The 21,230-nt window shown below is 39.0% G+C and overlaps 4 protein-coding genes and 1 pseudogene across 4 annotated transcripts; 1 reads left to right on the plus strand and 4 right to left on the minus strand.

Moving 5' to 3' along the window:
* Positions 1-1,373: 1,373 nt before the first annotated feature.
* LOC18591669 (DUF241 domain protein, putative (DUF241)) lies at positions 1,374-2,216 on the minus strand. Its single transcript, XM_007017917.3, has one exon. It carries the CDS (start codon positions 2,181-2,183, stop codon positions 1,494-1,496), a length of 690 nt encoding a protein of 229 aa, XP_007017979.3. The 5' UTR covers positions 2,184-2,216; the 3' UTR covers positions 1,374-1,493.
* A 5,540-nt stretch (positions 2,217-7,756) lies between these two features.
* LOC18591670 (cytokinin riboside 5'-monophosphate phosphoribohydrolase LOG5-like) lies at positions 7,757-9,589 on the plus strand. The gene is made up of 7 exons (XM_007017918.3): positions 7,757-8,002; positions 8,156-8,253; positions 8,358-8,388; positions 8,499-8,598; positions 8,693-8,763; positions 8,855-8,998; positions 9,151-9,589. Exons 1-7 carry the CDS (start codon positions 7,886-7,888, stop codon positions 9,247-9,249), a joined length of 660 nt encoding a protein of 219 aa, XP_007017980.1. The 5' UTR covers positions 7,757-7,885; the 3' UTR covers positions 9,250-9,589.
* A 5,310-nt stretch (positions 9,590-14,899) lies between these two features.
* On the minus strand, positions 14,900-15,529 carry LOC18591673 (uncharacterized). Its single transcript, XM_018125672.2, has one exon. The coding sequence runs from the start codon at positions 15,527-15,529 to the stop codon at positions 14,900-14,902; it is 630 nt and encodes a 209-aa protein (XP_017981161.2).
* A 974-nt stretch (positions 15,530-16,503) lies between these two features.
* On the minus strand, positions 16,504-17,696 carry LOC18591674 (uncharacterized; annotated as a pseudogene).
* A 541-nt stretch (positions 17,697-18,237) lies between these two features.
* On the minus strand, positions 18,238-20,934 carry LDL1 (LSD1-like 1). The gene has a single exon (XM_007017924.3). It carries the CDS (start codon positions 20,892-20,894, stop codon positions 18,543-18,545), a length of 2,352 nt encoding a protein of 783 aa, XP_007017986.1. The 5' UTR covers positions 20,895-20,934; the 3' UTR covers positions 18,238-18,542.
* Between the last annotated feature and the right edge of the window lie 296 nt (positions 20,935-21,230).

A 21,230-nucleotide genomic window follows, 5' to 3' on the forward strand; every position in this document is an offset into this window, starting at 1 on the left:
GCCCTGAATACTTGACTTGGTTTAGCTGAAAGTGCAACGCTGGCTGCGTCGTCCAGTTTTGAGCATGAGACTTCCCCTCCCTCTTTAATGGGTTAAATGACAAATGCCCATTTTGGTGACTAACACAGCCTTAAGTTGAGAGTGATCTCGAATTCTTGATGCTTTCACAGAGTGGTTTTCATGGCAAAATTTGTGGTAATTATTGCCTTTTATAATAAAGGGAACCTGAATTCAAGCTTATGCTTGTTTGTAAAGCTATCAAATTAATACAATATTAGGACAGAAACTGTTAAGGGCTTCGAAGTGTTAAAACATAATATGCTTTAAAATGTGATATTCTCATTTTGGATGGTTGTCCCTGGCCCAGAGCATTGATCCGAGCACAGCTCAGAACGGCTTGGGGCATTCATTCACAAGTCTCTTCGACTTGGCCCAACCGATGAGCATTGATCCTCCTCTTTCTGCTTGTGCAAGTTCAGGGAGTTATATTAAAGATTCTGTGCCTTGATGTGTCACCCTAACTGATCTGAAAGGTGCATAAGAATTCTAAATTGAACCACTGTCTAGATGTTCACGCAACAGAATTAGCAAGGTCAATAAGAAGAAGAATAAGACAAAAGGGCAGATCAGCGCCCGTGCCAATCGATTGTTCTGAACAAATGAGATTAAACAATCGGATTCTTCAATTGTTGTCAATTTCCCAACTGTTACGAGCATAATTCAAGCTGGTCTTACGCTGGTTTGTCCAATGAACACTGAACAGACGGAAAAAATTAAACCGATGCAGCCAGATTCATATCGCCATGGCATGCTTAATCAGGGAACAATGAACCACCTATGATTTTTATGTTTCCTATGCTTCAGTCCTGATTAGCACCTGTTGTTTGCATGATAGATTGTTCTCGTTGCTGTCATCATAATTCAGAATCAATTCTTTGGGCATCCAACGAGGCCTTGTCCACACCATTCTAAAAATCATTACCTGCAAATTTTAATTTGTTTAAGATATTAGCATGCTTAAAAAAAAAAAAAGATATTAGCATGCTTCAAACACTGCTGGAAGCTGAGGAGGAGATTCCTGAAAATGAGACAATCTAGCAGCTGTGCCAAATTTAATAGCAAGTTGGACTTCAACATAATGCATTTGAGAAGAAACGTTTTATTCTCCAACTAGACATAGTGGAGCATTCACATGGCAAGGAAACCAAAAAAAAAAAAAAAATCAGAAAAATTCATAAGAAAAAAGATATAATTTCAACAAGTAATCAAACTGAAAAAAGAAAGAAAGTAAGGAATGCATTGGCAATTAGGACTGCGCTATCTTATTGAAAAGAATCAAAGAATTTTACATTTGGTTGTTCAATCGATGACTAAATCTGGTTATATACCAAACTGTAGCATGGCAACTCAATATGAGCAAACCGTTAAAACAAATAATTGCCAAATCATGAGTTGCCAACTTAACATGAAAAGGAAAAGTTATAGCTTCTGAATTAGTTGGTAAGTATGTTAAGAAGTAGAACTCTAGTCTGGATCAAACGTCTGAATATGCACTCTAGCTCAGCTTCAAGATCCTCGATGGTTATTTCCACTGCCTCCAATCTGTTATTTGCGCTTTGCAGTGCCATCTCATCGCTTATATCGTACAAGCTCTGGCAACTCGATCGTACGAACTTTGAGGCGAAAGACCCTTTAGCTGATTTTCTCTCTAACCAGGGTATGGAAGTGAGGGACAGAAGTGGCTCCACCACGGATATAGCTGTCACTCTCACTTCTCTCATCACATCGACTACCATCATGAGATTGTCGTCTATAGGTGATAGTATGTCAGAAGTGATAGACTTGTTTCTCATCCCTTTAAGCGAATGCAAACATTTCAGGGTCTCTTTCTTTAGTTTCTTTGCATACCGGTTGTAAGCTGCAATTTTGGTTCCAATGTCTGCCTCATCGGCGCTCACTCTGCGCAAAGTAAATTGTAGGTCTTGCACATGTTCCTTGACAAGCAACAGAACATCTCTGGAAATGCCGCAAACTTCCAGCATTCTCAGAGATGCTTCCGAGACTTGATGAACCCATTTTTCTTGCCCCTGGTGAACAAGCGTCCGCTTGATTGTCGGTGAGTGAAGGAGGTCATTAGCGGAGTTATGTAAGTCTCTAAGAGCATTGAAGTTCAGGTTTGCCATTGTCAACCAAAGAAGCAAGAGAGTATCTTCTGAGAAGAATTTGAGCGGGGATACAGGCTGATGGTCAGTGAAGGTCAATAACCTCTCTTGACCGCGGCTTTATATTGATTCAATAAGACAAACTTATCCTAAATTGGATCTCAGGTCTCGAGGAAAAGGACTATGAAGTATCCTCCAGAGTATGGACTGGGGACAATTGATAACAGCTAAGGGACCAAATGTCTGCAGGAACTTTCCGCCTGGGATTGAGAACAAGCAGCATTTTCAAAGTGGTTAAGATAATGCTGCTGGTGACATCGACTGGTATAGAAAAGAATGCATGCACTAGAGAAGGATGCCAGCTTGTGTTCAATTCTTACAAGGAAGAGACAAGATGTTGCAAAAATGAGGGAAGTCTTTTTTATATGCCACTCTTTTCTGTTGTTTTCCTTTCTGGTAGCATGTACTCTGCATGGTCGTGTTTTCTGCGAACACAACATAAAATCTTAAATTAAGATTCACACTCCCGGTGAGGAACTTCCAAGAAGATTTTTGTGAAGGTTCCTTCATATATATCATTTATTCGGGAGAATGTAATAATTTAGTAGAAAGAAACCAAGTGGATTTGTAGTTTTATTAACCATAATTTTCCAGATTGGGGAACATGGAATTGGATTTTGCAGGCCAAAAGGAAAATGACAACAGCTGATTTTCTGGGATAATTATTACGGTCTTTATTTACGTGTTCTAATTAGGCTCACGCTGCCATGCACTATAAGATGACTTTGCAATGGCGAACATGGCACAGATGGCAAACTCACTTCAACTCTACAGCTTGGTTTGCTGCATTACCCCTAGCTATTATTCGTTGAAGATTGGTCAGCGGCTAGCACTAGCCTGTCCATCTCTCTCTTAATATTTGTAAATAATTTTTTAAAGCATTTAATATTCATTTTGTATATTATAAATATATTTTTCATAATTTTTTTTTAGTTTTTCATATTAAAAAGTATTAAACATCTATATCATAATTTTATCTCATATTTTAATATAAAATATATAAAGATAAACTGTTTAATAATTATTCCAGCCGAGCTCGGATTTTGAAATTCTTTTCTAAACCGGACTTTTGGGCTTTGTTTTACTGTGAGCCTACGTTTACTATCAGAGAGAGATACCAATCTCAAAGCCTATCCACATGTTCGGTGGGTGTAAGGTCCGGTATCAATGGGTATCAACTCATCGACTGGATTTTGAAACGAGTGATCGAAACAAATTATTTTCAATAATAATAATATATAATAAATCTCTTTTAAAAATTAATATACCAAGCTTTTAAATATTATTTAAATTGACATATAAATTTTAAAAATTTCATAAAGGAGTTTTGGATATATCCGGATCACATAGCTCGATCCTTTTTATTATAATATACACACAAATAGTGTATGAAAAAGAACATATTTATTCATATATACATACATGTATGATTAAATATTAAATATAACTAAAAGTTAGTACTATTAGCCTTAATTTAACAATTTAAATGGTTAAGGCGAGTGGATTTTAATCATGATATCTGTATAAGAGCTTGAATAATGAGTTTATACGTGAGAAACATCCAATCATATCCAAAGTTACAAAAACAAGATCATATCACCTTTTTCTTTTTCTTTTTCCCTGAAATAAATCATTGATGCGTCAGACCACCTTCATGTGAAAAGCAAATTATTACGTGAGAATAAGCAGTGTAAAACGGGTGGTGGCAATTCGATAAACTCTGCTTTAGTAGGTCTTAACTAGTAATAATGTGAATTATCATTCATTTTAATTATGGTTTAAAATATAAAGCGTTACACCTCTGTCAGTGTTGACTAAGCTATGCACTTCTGCTATAAATTTCAAGAGAAAAGCAAAAAGACCTACTCGTTCTTAATTAATTCAGTGTTGATGACTTTCGGTTTTGCTTTTAAGTAAGATATAAGCTATAAAGATCCACTTGATACATGCAGGCGGGCTGATAACTTGGCTCTGCCACTGTTTTTTCTCATAATTTCTTCATACTGATGTTAAACTGTTTCACCCAGCACTATGAGAAATATAATATATGCTTGATTTGCACAAGAAAATTAAGAAGGAATAAAAGATGGACCGCGACAGAAAAAAAAGGGAGCTTCAGGTGAGTTTAGTCTGTAAATACCTGTGTTTAAAGTAAACATATTTGTTTAAGTTTGAAAAAAATTAAAGATTTGAAATTTAAATTCAAGACTTTCTCGAATATTCTTGATAAGGGTTAATGAATATATAATCTTATATTATAACTTATAAGATCATTAATTTTTTTGAAATTTTTGTCAATCTAATTATGTTGGGTCATTTCAAATTAAGAGAAAGTGGGATTGTAACTTTTTACGATAGTACTTTCTTTCAACAAAAGTTGGATTGAGAATGTGTTTACCTACTTGCAAAGTTCCCACAATCCAAATTACCTGGTCGGAACTCAAAAGCTTCCTCCAAGAAGTCCGAGTGTGGGCTACTTTTCAACTTACAAGGAGGTTAAATATCGAATAAAAAAAATAAAGTTAGACAAAGTATTCGGTAGTCTGAATTAGAATGTTAGGACTTGAAAGGAGGATAGGCGCCAACACTAGACCGTTGCTTGCGCTGCGGCAATCAAGCCAGCCTTACTTTATCCCAGCTTTGCCTTTGACTTGTCACTTATTTAGAGCCATCATTGCCGACCAAAAAGCTTAATCTAACAACTTTTCTCCAAGAGTCAGCGATCAGCACCCCTGAGGGAGAGAGTGAGAAAAAGGCCAGGGGGAGGCCCTGGGAAAAGAGTTTAGAAAAATTCTATTTTAATTTCTACTTTATTAGGTTGTAATGAAACCGGGAATCAAACAGGTCCAACAAAAGGTCGTTTTCCTGTCAAGAAATTCTGGGAAAAGTTGTATACGTAACAAAGAAAACCACAGCTAGGTCCAACGAATGAGTCTGTTCTGATCTTCAGAGAGAAAAATCGTGAAAACTAGATGACCCAGTGTGCGGACATGTTGGATCAAATTTCATACGCAATTTCGGGCACGGAAGGATAAAAATGACAGCAGTCTGACAATTGAAAAAGAAATAAAGAGGTGTTTACATGGTTAAGAGCATGATCCATTGGCAAAGTCTTCTGACTTAGCTTGAAGAGTACTGTCCCAAAACTTTGGTTATGAGCTTTGCTTACAACAGCTTGACGTGAAGAATTGAAGACATCTTTGTAAGATTTGACTTGCATATCTGGAAAAGAATAAGAAAAGAAAACTGATGTCGTATCACCCTTGACAAATTGTACACATAGGGCCAGACTTGGTAGTTTGATTCGGTAAATCAAAAATTGGGGTAGAAGAATAAATTTACTGCCGTCATTAGTTTTCTGCCATTTTGACCCAATCAACAAAGCGGTGGTTAACCATGGCAATGGGGACTAATTAATAATTGCTGGAATTGATTAATATTCCTTAAAAATCTGAATTTGTTGGTTGTTAGGGTGGAGCCCCGGTGAACCCGAAGCTGTGGAAGAAATTGGGAGTGTAGGTCCAAGAATAGGGTTCCCTACGATTGACTGAATGGATCAAAAAGTTGAAAATCATGCTAAGGATAAGACTTTCTCATCATATCTTTTCCTAATATTAATTAATTAATTTCTTCAACAACCTATTCAACCAAAGAACTTTCTTTGTTGAAGAAAATGACGACTATGCTACTTTTTCGTATAAAAATTCTTCCGTGGATTAATAGTACTGATTTGGGTTCTTAATCTTATCTGTCGGTAAAATAAGAGAATGACAAATGTATTAATTTTCGTTCCCGTAAAGGAACTAAATTCGTGTCTGATGTTGTTAAAGGAGAAGATAAGCACGTGAACAAAAGAAAATTTTAAGTCAAAAACAAGTGTTTAGTGTTTAGCTTTATATAATAATTTATTAATAATTATTGTAGTTATTAAGAATTGTAAGTTTTACTCTGTTTGTTGAAAGTTAGTTTTCCTTATAGTACTTGTAACTAATTACAAATAGGAGTCATTTGTACAAAATAACAGATACAAGATTTACAATATTTTTTTGTCTAAATTCTTCTTTTTTGCACTTAAACACTTCAACTTCTTCGATACTCTTCGATACTTTAATAGATGTAAGCCTGCAAGCTCTCCATGCTTTGCCAAATTCATTTTACAAGCAAAATTCTCAAACCGAACAGTTTCACTTTCAAGCTGCTATTAGACTGATTCTGGTTTAAGCAGGAATTGAGAAGCAAGACAAATACAAAAAAAAGAATGTTGCGAGCCCAAATTTGTCGGTCGAAAAGTTTTTGCACGGATAACCAAGCGTATCTTATCCTTTGCACGTGTTGGCGATGATGTTTGGTCGTAGTACGGAACCAGTTGACGCTTGAAAGAGGGGCCTCACAAGCAATAAAAACAGCCTACGTCAAATTTGAAGATAACAAAATGGGCCTCCAGTTTGCCAGCTACCCCTATGGCGGCCACCTATCACCTCGCACCAGTTGGCTCGCAGATCCAAGCGTTAGTTTAACGTTGCTTCCTCAATTTATCAAGTAAAAAAATTGTTTAGACTAGTCCCCCTACAGAGTTTTTGCATGTAGTTGTTTTATTTTTAATGTTAATCATTCGAGGTTCGTGATCAAGAAATCTGATTAACTTATTCTAACGTTCCTAGTGGAAATCAACGCGGAAGAAGGGAACAAGAGCTATAGCTCGTACGATGACTAAATGCAAGACATATACTTAGTCAATCTGGTGCCCTCTCTTTCTGTTCACATGCATGGCTTTAAGATACAGCTAAGACAAAATAATGGCAATATTATTAGACTGAGCAATGTCCTTTTGCTGCCCAAAAATAATGGCCAATTATGCACACGAGTCATATTGTTCCGAGCATTGATTTGGGTGCCATGCTGGGCTTCGAAAAAGGGGGAAACTCTAATCAATTCCGGGAGCCATACCTGCCTGCCCTGCATCATTTTTGCCTCTTGCACCGCATCGGTGATGGCTGATTGTTTGAACTGATTTTAGTTTGGAAATCTGTCGAAGAGTAAAAGGAATTTATGAGATAAAAAAAAAAAAGAAAGAACGAAAAAAGAGAAACCAAATTGATAGCAAATGCAAGAATGTCTGTGTTAGACAACGCAAGAGTCTCGGCTGAGAATTAGCTATGTCAAAAGACAAGATCTTGGTCTAATCCCTTCTATGTGAATATCATTGATCAACACTTGTATATATTGTTATGAGCAGTTAAATGGAAATTTACACTTCCTGCTTCAAACTTAACAGCCTGTAAACACAGTGTAAATTATTTCGGCGTATCTCTGTCTCGCATGAAAAGGAAAATGTTGTTCAACGTGGAATCAAGCCAGTGGATGAGAGCATCAAGAGAGGTTAAGAAAAAACGAATCCTGTCGGCGAATTTGGTAAAGCAAAGTTTTTGGGGTTTCGAGACCCACGTGGCGCAACAGGATTCTACGCGTAACGAAAGTTATCAGTGCTACAACTGGAGCTCCTATAAATGGTGTAGTTCCATGTTCCTCTTTTGGTATTGGGTCCTCCTTTGCCTCAAGAATCTTTGGAAAATACCCTTTACCTTTAGCTTTAGGTTAAATCAATCAAATAGAAACAGCAGTAAAAAAAAAGAAAAAGAAAAATACACACCAAAAAGAGAGATATGGAGGAGAATAAAGCGGTGAATTCCAGGTTCAAAAGGGTTTGTGTCTTTTGCGGAAGTAGCACCGGCAAGCGAAACTGCTATCGTGAAGCTGCCCTTGAGCTGGGCAAAGAGCTGGTATTCCCCTCACCATATACATCATTGAATTGATCAAAAGCTACTACTGATATATATTCTCTTCTCCAATGCTTTCTTTCTTTCTTTTCGTTCAGCTTTGCTAACAACTTGTAACTAAGCTCCTTCCTTGGGTTTACTTTCTTGGCTCTCAAGGTATCCAGGAGGTTGGATCTTGTTTATGGTGGAGGAAGTGTCGGGTTGATGGGATTGGTTTCTCAGGAGGTCCACCGAGGTGGAGGACATGTTTTAGGGTACGAGTACATATCTTCCATCTATATTCCTGACTGGAAATTGATTTTCTTCTGCAGGCTACTGAATTGTTTCTTGCTGTTGATTTTCTTTATTTTATCCACAGAATTATCCCCAAAACTCTGATGAGAAAAGAGGTCCAAAATCTTTCCTTTTGGTTTTTCTTCTATCTTAAACTAAATACACTTTTTCCTGATACGTCACTAAACCATAATGCAGAAATGTCCTTTTGGCTTTCGTTAAGCAGATAACAGGGGAAACAGTAGGAGAGGTCAAACCTGTTGCGGACATGCACCAAAGGAAAGCTGAGATGGCCCGCCATTCTGACTGTTTTATCGCCTTACCAGGTCTCTCTCAAGTCTCAATCCTTCTCCCTTAAAAATTAATGGTTCTAATTGATCATGCTTTGCTTAAGTTTATTGTTTGTTTTCAATTGATCAGGTGGATATGGAACTCTGGAAGAGTTATTAGAAGTCATAACATGGGCCCAGCTTGGAATCCACGACAAGCCTGTAAAGCCACTTAATGTCTCATCATGAATCTATTTGGCTTGAAACTGGTTTCTAAAACCATACTAACTTTTATTTCATATCCTGACAACAGGTTGGCTTGATTAATGTGGATGGCTACTACAATTCTCTGCTCACCTTCTTGGACAAAGCCGTGGATGATGGATTCATCAGACCATCCCAACGTAGTATTGTTGTCTCCGCTCCGACTGCGAGAGAACTTGTCCAAAAACTTGAGGTGGGTTTTTTTTTTCCAATGTTTCAGGGCATATAATCACAGGTCTATGATTGAATTCTTGGGTCCATTTTAGCAGTAGTATTTATTTCTTTATTGAATTATTGTAGTATATATCTGCTCCGAGAACTTAGGATAGTGTTTTGTTTGAATAGGAATACGTGCCACTGCATGATGGAGTTGTTGCTAAGGCCAGGTGGGAGGCTGAACAATTGGAGCTGAATTCATCTTTGCAATCTGAAATTGCTCGTTAATTAGAGAAAGAGGACAAAGGTCTCTCTTTCGTAAGTTTTTTTCTTTTCTTTTCTTTTTTTATGGTTTTTCCGATCAGCAAATGTAAGTATGCAACTAGCTAGGGTTCCTCCTTTCAAGTTTTGTATGTACCGTGTTGCTCTAGGATAGAAAGGAGAAAAAATCCTTGGTATAAAAAGGAAAAACAAAAATTGCTAGGTGGTTGTTCACTCCTTGTGTTGGATGAAAATGGCAAGTAGCAAGTGGTGTTTGCTTTGTCATATGCTAATCTGTAAAAGTTACAAGGAAAAGAACACGAAGGAAAAACAAAAAAAAGAATGCAGCTTTTTATTCTCTTTTCCATGCCTGCTGTTTCTGCTTTACCCCTCTTTCTCACACTCTTCCTTACATCCTTTTGAGCTATTGCAGTTTGGAGGTAATAATTCCATTATGGAGTTTTGTCAAAGCTTTTTCTTTTTTAAATTCATGTGCAGTGGTTCAAAAATCATGGACCCAAAAGAAAATTTCTGCTCAATCACAGCGAATACCTAATGGTAACTGGTGAAAGAAGTACTTCCAGTCTACCAGGAGTGGTCGGAAAAGCTTGGCAAAAGCCATAATTCATGTATTTTCTTATATTTTTTACTCCCCTTGAGCTTCTTTTTTGGTTTTTAATTTCCCTTTTACTGCAAGAGAGAAATCTTCAATTTGATTGGAGAGAGGGAATATTGACAGGGAATGATGAGTGGCCTGAATATAGCTAACTAATCATGGCGGCTTGGCAATCCGCGAAAGGTCACGTTTGAGGTCCACAATTTCCATTTTTTCTCAATTTCCCACTTGCACCTCTTTCTTTGTCAATTTTCTATGGCCTTCAATTTAGTGTACTGTTTTGATTTTGAAAAGGCTAAAAAAAACAATAGCTAAGTACTGGTAGCATAGTAAAAAGTAGCAACAGTAAGGCAGGGCAAACCCTTTGAGCCTTCAGATTGGTGCTTGAATTCACCGTATGTGAATGGCATCATTGGTTTTTGGTGTTGGGTACCACTTCACGCGTTCCTTATCCGGACTCTGGCCTATCTATGTAACCCCAGCGACCTCGCCAGTACGCGTAAAACTTTTCCATTTCAGCTACTTTGATCTGTCTTTATCAGCATCATGCTGCTTCCCCTTCTTTGTTTATCCCTGATACTATTACTTTTTATTCTCTGCATTTTGACATTTTAAAACCCTTAATGTACCATTAAACATGTTTTTCTATTGTCAGTTGCCTACATGATTGCCCGAGATGATATCATGGACCAATATGATTCAGCTTTTGCATTATTTGCTTGGACCCCAAATGATTACAAACATGTTTTCTTTTTTGTAGCTTAATGATTTCTCTAAACTGGACAAATGGTTATGGAATCTTCACTGCGTAAGGTTCGAAACTATCATCATAATCATATGTTTATCAATCCCCTGAATTTTAATTTCCCACCACACCTTTCATCCAATGCGTTTAGGTTAGGTACCCATCAAAACTGACAATATGAAACCTTTCGCAGTATCTTTCAGTGGTAAACACAGAGCTGAAAGATTAGGAAATATAATGCAAAATCATGTCAATTTGGAAACGACTGTACCAAAACTTAGAATGTCCACACGTTACAGCAGATAGATTTTTTATTTTGTCTGCAGGAGGAATGTCTCGTCCGATCCAGCTAATCATGGAGAGTCCATATTCAATGGGCTCAGGAATTTATCCCCACCTTACCTGATAAGCATTGAGTCATCAAAGATTAATAGACTGGACCTCTAGCCTACGTCGAGTGCTATGCAGGGAACTCCAGATAGAAAATGTCTTTTACTTGGGAGTGAGAATGAATGGGAAAATAGCGAAAGAAGTTGAGACAAAGGGAATGTTACAAGAAAATACGTCCCCATCAGACGACGAAGCACTACTTCTTCTCCACACCCCACTGAAAAAAAAAAAAAAAAAAACCCACCCAACTTCCATTTACATGATGATCATTTGCTTGCAATGCAGGGTAGGCTGTGGCCAGTGCGGGCTTTTGGACGTGGGAGAGTTCCGCAAAGTTTTTGGGATTGCTTAATGAGCCGGTGGTCCTTCTGGTAGTCACTTTCGATCGGGCCCAATCGAGTTGCAACTAGTAGTTGTTTTGAGGCTTGTTTGGGCCCCTACAGCATTAAAAGACGTGTGCAGTGAGGTAAGCCATGTTCTGCTAAACGCCTAAATCCGCAGCTATTTTTCTCCTTCCTAACCCACTCTGAATTAATACAAGGCAAAAGAAAGGAAAGGCGAGGCTGGCATCCACCGTTGCACACCATTCTCATGCATTGATGAAATGCTTCAAGCTCTTCTGACAATCGTTTCCAGTGTTGTCACTTTTCAATTTCCATTGATCATACGAGAACTGCACAATATAACCACTGGATTTCCTTTTGTTTGGTGATGTGTCAGTGTTAACAACTTTTTCAGTAGTGGATCATTTTCAAGCCCAAGGATCAATTCAACTCGAATGCCAATTAGTACCCATGGTCCAACCTTTTTCGTTTTTTTCGTTTTCCTGGAAATTTGGGAGGGGAGGCTGAGGTTTGGGTTGGTTTCAAATTACTATGGTCCCCCGTCACCGACTTTGGACAATTTTTTCTGGAGGGTTCAGTTTGGGCACAATGAGGATCGCCCGCAACCACAAACCTGATAACAACAACGATCCTGAAGTCTTAACGATCACACCAATTAAGAGGCTAGGTTTAGCCCAAAACCAAAAGAGAAAAACAACGAGTTCAGAGATATTAGTAATTATAAAGCAAATTTGGCTGAGAAAAATCTAACTCTGCACCTTAATCAATCTCCAATCTAGATGTTATTTGGCTCAATGATACTTATGCAGGCAAAGTGTTGTTTTCTGGCCAACAGCGAAAGCTGATATTCTCCTTCACCTTTTTGCATGGTCGTGTTGAAAAAAAAGAAAGGGTTTATATTGTTTCGTCACTACATGAGATCAATGTAAAGCTTGTTACTGAATTCAGATGTCATCAGAGCTTTTTACAGGTTTAAGAGAGAAGATATGAGATCAATTGCAGGATAATTATAGCTTAAATTTGTGCTGACAAATCATATGTACATAATGTTGGATAATTTACAGGATACGGGAAAAATCACATGGCAGTTCCTTTTGAAAAACTAGGACGACACTGGAGATGATCTAGTTGTGTATTGTGACAAAGAAAATTGGATTCCTACTGGCTCAAAATATTAAGAAGGGAGACTCTGGTTTTGACAAGCTGCCTGAACATTCTCTTTAATCCATCCTCAAGGCCAAGGATACTCAACTCTAATGCTTCCAGCTGTTTCAGCAAAGTCTGTAATTGCTCAACGCTTGTTTGCTTGCTTAGCTTCCTGGTGGTTAAGGCAATCAGGACATAATTCATTTCTTCCATTTCATTGATATGCCCTTTTAGTCCTTCACATGCTATACGAGTCGGTCGCATCGCCTCTGAAACCAAAGACCAAGGGCCTAGCCTTGATCTTGCCTTTGGTTCAGGAATGGATCCTAAGATGCATTCAAGCACTGAGAATGCTAACGGTAGCCCCTAGACTGCTGCCTTCGTTAAGAAGTACTGAGCTTTTGAGACACTTGGAAACCCCTTTCTTCATGGTTTTGATAGTGATCATGTGGTTTCCAATCTCTTCATCAGGAAGGCCAGTTTCTCCAACTCTTTTTCTTCGATGATGCAAGATCTTGGACGATCTCCTTCATCTCCGACAAGACATCTCTAGTGACTCCACAAACACCCAACACCCTAAGAGATCCACCCAACACATTTTCTACCTATTTGTCATCTCGTTTATGGGAGAGAGCTTGTTGAATGAGTGGCATCTGAAGCATATCATCAACCTAATCGTACAAAGCAAGAAGACCACTCAGCTTGTGGCTCACTGTTGTTCTAGATGTGGCTTCTGAGGCCTTTAACCTGTAAAAATGTTCTCCACATTTGCTATTGCAGGGTGAGATATGGAGGGCAAACCGACTGAACGAGTATGGTAACCAAGTTTTGCGTCCATCTTCCTTTCTAGCACAAGCAATATATACAACACTTGAAATCAAGGTAATGGGGTTTGAAGCTTAAGTTCGTCAAACCAAGCAACCAGCTATATACATTGGAAGAGAGGAGACAAAGAATCTTGTCATAAGGACTTCATCAGGGTATCATATGGAGGAGCTTCCGATGGTCCTGGCAATGTCTTCTCATTGCTGCATCCTTAGTTGAGTATTACTAATAAAAAATATTCGGATAAAGCAAATCACGGCTTAAAAAAAAAAAAAATAGCATGCCATCCTACCAGCCTGGCAGATGAGAACAATATCTCCATATTTGGCTCCCTAAATTAATTTCCTCAGATTTAGTTCATTCATGTGGACAGACAAAAGCTCAAGTTTAGCCTTTGGTTAGCAAGTAAGAAGAATCTTGACAGCGAGCGATCAACTTGATTTAGCACTAATAGCTTCTTGACATTATTAAGTTCAACAGTCTGTTTACGTCTGACAAAACTAATCCATGATTGATGTTTGTGAATTGATTTCAATAAGCATGCTCAATTGTTTTTTGAATTTCGAAATTGATTTTCAGCATGTTCTGGTAGATGGCTAAGTTATCTAGGTTGATTGGGCCCCAGCAGCAGCATGTTTTGCACTTGGACAACATCGACGAAATTTTGGTTTCTTCTCAACTTCATTGGCGTAAGCTTCTTAGTCTTGCATTCGGGAGATTTGGTTTTAATCAACTTGTAAACCAAGAGTAAACCACTTGCCTTTGACTCAGAAACAGACCATGGAACAGATTTCAACATCTTCGGACTGCTTGCTTCAACTTCCCTTAGCAAACCAGCTATTGTAGAATAGATCGAGCTCCCTAATACAAATTGATGGGAGGAATCTTCATTACTTTTAATTAAGAGCTCGATAAACCATCTATTCATTAATATAAGAACATTAATATTAGGAGTAAGTTGCTCGATGATTCTACTTGCAAGTTTTATATTTGGAAAGAAAACAATTCCTACAAGTTTCTGGACTTTACAGGGCGTCTTTGATATTAAATCAAAAAGCATAAAATTTATTGAATTTCTATTAAATCGAAATTTGAGCTGCTCATATCAATAAGCAACTATGTCCTAATGTCCATGTGTTATCAGTAATGTTCAGGAAAAGAAAAAAAAGAAAAAGGAGCAAAAAAAAGAGAGATTTTGGGGAAAGGATTTCTTCTCTGGCTTGCTTACTAGGCAATGTACATATATAACTCATTCAATTTACACAGAACTATACAGCAAAAATCACAGACAAGCCCCCTGTAAAAGAATGGGGATGTAAGTGGATATCGCTAGATCAAAAAATGACCCAAGGGGCACTGGTTAATGGTTGACAATGTTGAGAAAGGACACTCTGGTTTTGATCAAACACCTAAAGACACACTCCAGTCCCCTTCAAGCTCCTGAATAATTGAGTCGAAGGCCTCCAAATCCTTCAGGGCCTTCTGTACTTGGGTAACATCAATGCTTTTGCTTGACTTGTTCTTGATAAGAGCTTCTAAAGTATGATTTATTTTATCTTCTTTGTCCTCAATTTCACAGGATAAACGCTTGGATTGGATCAATTTTGAGACCTAGGACCAACCAATTGACTTTGATTTTGGAGCGTAAACAAATAACAATAGAGACTCGAACACTGTGAGACTAACTGCCTCAACTTCTTTTAGCACGCTAACCACGGCAACAAAGTCATGGTCATTTTCCGGGATTGCCGCATTGCGTTTCTGCATCCTCTTCATGTTGCCGAAGCACTTGCAAACAATTTTACTAACTTGTTTTCTTGAGATGAAGTACTTTCTTATCTCATTTGCAAGGCTGGATTCACAACCAGTCCTTCTGCGGAAGGATGATTCCAGATCTTGAAGGCAACCTTTGATCTGAGAAAGGGCGTCCTTGGATAAGCTACATATGTCCAGCACCCTGAGAGATCCATCCAACATGTCCTCTACACATTTATCGTGCAATTCATTGGAGAAAGCCTTTTGGGCGAGTTGCAACTGAAGCAGATTATCAGCACATTCATACAAGTCTTTCAGAGCAGACAAGTTCTGGCATAGAACTGATGGAGAAGAAAATGTTGCTTCTGAGGCTCTAAACCTGCGCAACTGATCCTCAACATCGGCTACAAGAGGTTGGGATTTTGATGGCAAACTGTTGGAACGAGCATGGAAATTTGATTTCATTGTAATAATAAGAGCATCCATTCTTTTTCCCTTTTCTTAACAGAGAACTTATTGCTGAGATGCACATACAAAGTTAGATGTTCAGGCCATTCCTACTAGGCAGCTTTTATATAAGGTGAAGGGAGACAGAAGGTATCCTTTCATTTTATATGTTCAGTTGGCCTTGAAGTGGCATTGCCTGCATGTAGTCAACTGGTGTTTCATCATTGTAACATATTATGAAGAGAAAATTAGAATATAGTCATCTGCATCAATCTGCTAACCTGTCCCCCAGACGTTAAGATGTAGAAGCCACATTATAATGTTGCAAGTTTGTAAAAGTTTTGTTTTATGACAGGAAATTGCGCCAATCCCGTTGATGGTTTAGCATCTGCCAACAAGTGGAATCCTTTTTCTTTCTTTGGTTGAGAACCTTTAAAGCAATTCTATGTAGCAAGGAATCTTTACAGCTCGATTTGATTTGAAATACATGCAGTCCGTGCGCATGATATTGATAAATAATGAACTTATCATTTGCTGAGAAATCATTGAATAGGTTTCTAACCAGTCCATAAAATTTCAAAAAACACAAGGTCATCCATGGCAGAGAGAGTTTTACCCATTGCCCGGGAATAAATAATAACCGCAGAAATCTGAAATGTGACGGCTGTGCCCCTGATTATCACTGCCTGATTAACGTATTCTTCTGCTAAATGATTTGCCAAAGATAATTGATAATTACACAAATTTAAAAAAAAAAATTGATAATTACACGTAGAAGGCATCTTGGAAAGGTATATTTCCTTTTGTGCAATTACTGCAATTAACTATTTTTGGAACTAGAGGAGAGCCCTGAAGGAGGAGAGGCAGAGTTATCAATCAATGTCCCAGGATGCATCAACTTATCATCTTGCTTAAAGGCAAGTCTCCTTTAATTTCGAGTGATATGGAGCAATTGGAATGCAGTTAGAGGATGTTATTGTTAAACTGTAAATGTATGGGAAGAGAACAGGCAATTGTAGATAAATATCCAATGTATTGAAATTGGTTTTGTATGTATTTGTACAATTGAGAAGCAAAGTTGTATGACAGTACAAAATTGTCTTGGACATTAGCGGTTCAGAATGTTGAGAAGGGAAACTCTGGTTTTCAGTAATCTTCTAAAGACACACTCCAACTCCTCCTCTGTTTCCTTAATGGTAGATTGGAATGCCTCCAGTCTCTTCAATACTTACTGCACTTGTACGAGTTTGATGTCTTCACCTGCCTTCAGGAGACTCAACTCAGCGTCTACTTTCTGGGCTTCGTTTGCTTCCACTTCACTTGATGCACTTTTTGAATGCAGTAAAACGGTAAGCTTTGATCTTGGCTTCGGAAGAGAAAGAAAAGACAGCAGGGAATCAAACACTGCAAGACTAATCTCCTCAGCTTCTCTCAACATGCTAAGCACAGCCACCATTTCAGAATCTTTGCCCAAGACAGTTGATTTACACTTCCGATCCATTCCCTTCAAGCTTTTGAAACACTGACAGATCATCTTATTCAATTCTTTCTTGGTGACCATAAAAGCTCTGACTTCATTTGCCAAGCCAGATTCTCCGCCACTTCTTCTCCTGAGGGATGATTCGAGTACCTGCACGCTCTCTCTCATCCGAGAGAAAACATCTCTAGTGGTACCACACACATCTAACAGTCTAAGAGATCCTTCCAACACGTCCTCTAGCTGTTCACGGCAAAGAGCTTGTTGGGTAAGCGGCAAATGAACCAAATCATCAGCACGCTCGTACAATTCTTTCAGACCTCCCAATCCGCAGCTGATCGATGAGGATGTGTCTTGTGATGCCTTCAATCTGGATAACTGCTCCTCAACACTTGCAACTAGAGGATGGGTGTTGGAGGGCAAACTGCTTGAACGAACATGTCCAATTGAGGCAGCCAATTTTTTTTTCCTTTAGCAAAGGGAGCTGTTACAATGTTGAATTACAATACCTCTTCGCAGAATTGCTGAAAACAACCCAATTTGATCTTATTGTATATAGAGGAGAAAGAGACAGCGATTAATCTCTATCCTTCCAAGCTTGCATTCGCTGTCATGTCGTGAGTTACCAGACAGCTATGGAACCTCCTCGATTATAGGATTATGCAATTTTGGATAATAGTGACATACACAAGCAAACTGCTCCACGGCTGTAAGACAGGAGGTGGCCATTAGAACTAAGCAATTTTGGATACGGATCCAATGAATCGTGTGAAATACATCGAACTTCACGCTGTGATGAAGAATCGTCGTGCTTTAATATTCATGAACCTGAGGCACTATGATTTAACTTAAATAATGTGGGTTGCTAAAGAAATTGCTTAATATTTGCCAATCATGTCTTCCAGACAGAGCGAACCAGGACAAATTCTTATCGTTCTTATGCTTCACGTTCGAATTGATCATGTAGCTAACATATACATAACTCTCTAGTTTTTACGTCTCTAGGTACAATTGTGCAAATGGAATCTTGACGGCACCAAGTTTAAATAGTTTTAAGCATTGACTAATATAAAGAATTCAAGTAAAATGGGGTTTTTTTATTCCAAAGTGAAACCAGGCGAAGAGCTGTTTGTTTAATTTGATTTGTAATCCACGTTTCTTCTCAAAAAAAGGATTTGTAATTCCCAAAGCCAATACTGACAACAAACAAAAATTTAAAAAGAAATTCAATTAATTGAAACGCAACAACAACAATAACTGCACAATGATGTGGAAGGATTGACACAATCAGAATACGCAAGAACTGGAAATCCAGCATTTCCTCAAAAGGAATTTTAACAATGAATTACAAGTATCGGGTAACTGAATGAATCGTGTTCTAGATTGAAATTCACTAACCTGGACCCCTTTGAATGTGGGAATACTTACCATTAGTTATTAGTTATTACCAATACAAACGATTTGAATCAATCCAGTGTTTGATGGAAAGAAAGTCAAACGTGAGACATGCCAACGAGTCAGCAGCATCTTTCTCATGCTTGGAAAGCTGGTGAGGCAAACACCGAAGCATTAGCCCTAGTCCCCTACGTTGTGATTAAATTTCGCTGCTTTGATGCGTGAGACAAGAGCCTCCCCCATATTTGATAATCCTTTCCTACCAACCAACTTCACCCCAAAGTTGCGATGTAACAAATTCATCCTGTTCCCATCTCCATTCAGTTCACTTAACTGAATGGTCTGCTTCCTTGTTATCAAGCCATAAAGACACAAGAAACTCGAGTCCAATTTATCCCCGTGGAATTTGACCCTTATTAATGCATGAGATCCAAGATCATTCGAAATGGGATCAAAAACAGCTGAGAAGCTCCCAAATGTCAGGTCAGGGTTCTCAAATAATATATTCAAACCATCACTTTCCTCGTCATCACTATTAACTTTGTCACTCAGAGCCAATGACCTCCTCCTGGCCACTCTAAGTATGTGAGCAGCCTCTCTCATGCCACTTAGAAAAGCTCCATGCATTGTGGCAGGATACTGCTTATTAGTTGCCTCACCTGCAAAGAAAACTCTGCCATCTCCAACACTCTCAGCAAGAATATCATAATCATCCCCCGATGAACCAATAGCAACATAAGAGTAGGATCCATATGTGAAGCAATCTTTCCCCCACCGGGTACAAACAGCCTGAACAGGATCTGGAATAACAATCCCTTTTGGATGAAAGATCCCCCGCAATATGTTTAATACCCTTTTCACAGACTCAACAGGAGACATCATTTCAAACTTAATTGCTGCATCCCCTGCAACAAGAGCAACAAGAAGTGGTCCTCCTGACACAGAAGAATAGCTATAAAACAAAAAGAACTCGCCTCTCATACTAGAGTCTTCTGTCAGATGGCCAAAAGTATCAATCTCTCCACCCCAAAAATTGTATGGAAACAACATTGCAACCTTATTCAGCAGCCCATATCCTAGTCTCTGAATAGCATCCTTCTTTCTTTGTGGAAGCTCAGGAACAAATTCTATCGATCCCTTCTTAAGAACTCCTAATGGAACTGTGCAAAGAGCCATATCCCCACGAAACTCCTGTCCACCTGCATAAACCCTAACCCCATCAATACCATACCTGATACTCTGCACAGTCCTCCCATAAAAAATAGGAAGGTCCCCAGCAAGTGCTCGAACAAACCTCTCATTGCCCCCAGGTATAAAACAATGATCACCACCCATCTCATATGGGTCATCTTGATCCCAATATGCCATGGACAAATTAGACATCAAGGAAGCATTAGCATATTCTAAATTTGCAAGATGCCAATTCAACAGCATCCTCTCCTGTGAATCCTCAGCTACCTTGTAAACACTCCTAAAGGCTTCTAGCGCAGTCCCTAATGGAACATCAACAGATTTAACTTCCTCAATCATAGCATGCCTAAGCTTACAAACTCTATCCAATAACTTATTAAAAGAAACCTCTATCCTAGAATCAACATCAGCATCTACTGCCTTTCCATCTGGCAAATACAAGGGGCAAATATCTCGCACCTTATGAAGAGGTAATCCCATTTGCCTCGCAAGAACCCCAAGTGGATTCCCATTTATTCCGGTGAGGACACTCCCACCAAGATCCGCTGCAGCCACCACGCCATCACCCTTTATCTTCCTTGTCTTCACGCGCCCCCCAGGGCGCAACCTACCTTCCAAGACGACAACTTTAAACCCCATCGAAACTAACTGCCTCGCCGCAACCAAACCCGCAAGACCCGCACCCACAATCACTACATTGGCTCTTTCCACGCCATCCAATGACTTCAATTTCGCTTCTTTAACAGCCGGGGCTAAACCAAAGTTAATGTAACCGTGTTCAAGAAGAAAATTGTACGCAGAGTCAACTAGGTTCTTGTGTTCGGCTCGGATTGATTCGAGCGCGTGGTCACGCGTCAACCAGACAGAAACATTGGATCTCCAGCGAGCGAGAATGTGGTTTCTTACGACGATGTAGTTACTTTGCTCTTGGCCTCCGATTCTTGACACCACATTAGCTTCGATTTCCTCTTCAGTAAGAGAATCAACAGGGAAACCGACCGAGATTGCGATTAAAGCTTCCGTGTCCATTTCTTTAGCGAGGCCTGATATCCTAGGGCGACGGTTCTTCGAGAACGAAGGGTTGCCATTGAGTTCAGTGAAGAAACGCTTTCTGCGGCGTCGTCTACGAACGGGAGGGCCAGGCTCGGCGGGGTTTGAATTAGTGTTCTGGGGCTGCTCGTCGGGGACGGGGTCGGAGGATTCATCTTGGGAATCCGAAATAGGGGGCTCGAGTGTGGCGCCAGGGTTTTCTTGGTCTTCCGGATTGGTATTCTCCGGTGAGGAGAAGTCGTCGGAAACAACATCGTTAGGGTTCTCGGAGGTGTCCTGGGGAGGCTCCATTTTTTGGGTTTTATTTTAAGGTTTATCACGAGACTATGATTTTGCCAATAAAAATAAAGCAATGCCGCCGCCGGAAAGGTCGTTTTACTTTTACCTCTACCGTGAGTCCAAATCTTGTCATTGGGCCATGGCCCAATTTTCAACATACTTTGAGAGTCCACCCCGTAGATTTTGATTTGTTTTTTTTTAGAAGTGAACCATAGCTCAGCGTTAGCACAGATGAAATGATAATTAATTCGACGGATTTTAACTGATAAATCCATCGAAAATGAATTACTGGACTACAATTTTCAAAACTTTCTACTTTATTTTCTGGCTCTTTGTTTAGCACGAAGT

This window comes from Theobroma cacao, chromosome 8, assembly GCF_053813885.1.
Source record: "Theobroma cacao isolate CCN51 chromosome 8, ASM5381388v1, whole genome shotgun sequence".
Taxonomy (NCBI): Eukaryota; Viridiplantae; Streptophyta; class Magnoliopsida; order Malvales; family Malvaceae; genus Theobroma; species Theobroma cacao.

Coding starts and splice junctions, on each gene's coding strand:
- LOC18591669 (XM_007017917.3), bottom strand. CDS start 2,183: ATGGCAAACCTGAACTTCAATGCTCTTAGAGACTTACATAACTCCGCT.
- LOC18591670 (XM_007017918.3), top strand. CDS start 7,886: ATGGAGGAGAATAAAGCGGTGAATTCCAGGTTCAAAAGGGTTTGTGTC. Junction 8,389..8,498: donor AAACTCTGATGAGAAAAGAG/GTCCAAAATCTT, acceptor TTCGTTAAGCAG/ATAACAGGGGAAACAGTAGG. Junction 8,599..8,692: donor CTGTTTTATCGCCTTACCAG/GTCTCTCTCAAG, acceptor TCAATTGATCAG/GTGGATATGGAACTCTGGAA.
- LOC18591673 (XM_018125672.2), bottom strand. CDS start 15,529: ATGGATGCTCTTATTATTACAATGAAATCAAATTTCCATGCTCGTTCC.
- LDL1 (XM_007017924.3), bottom strand. CDS start 20,894: ATGGAGCCTCCCCAGGACACCTCCGAGAACCCTAACGATGTTGTTTCC.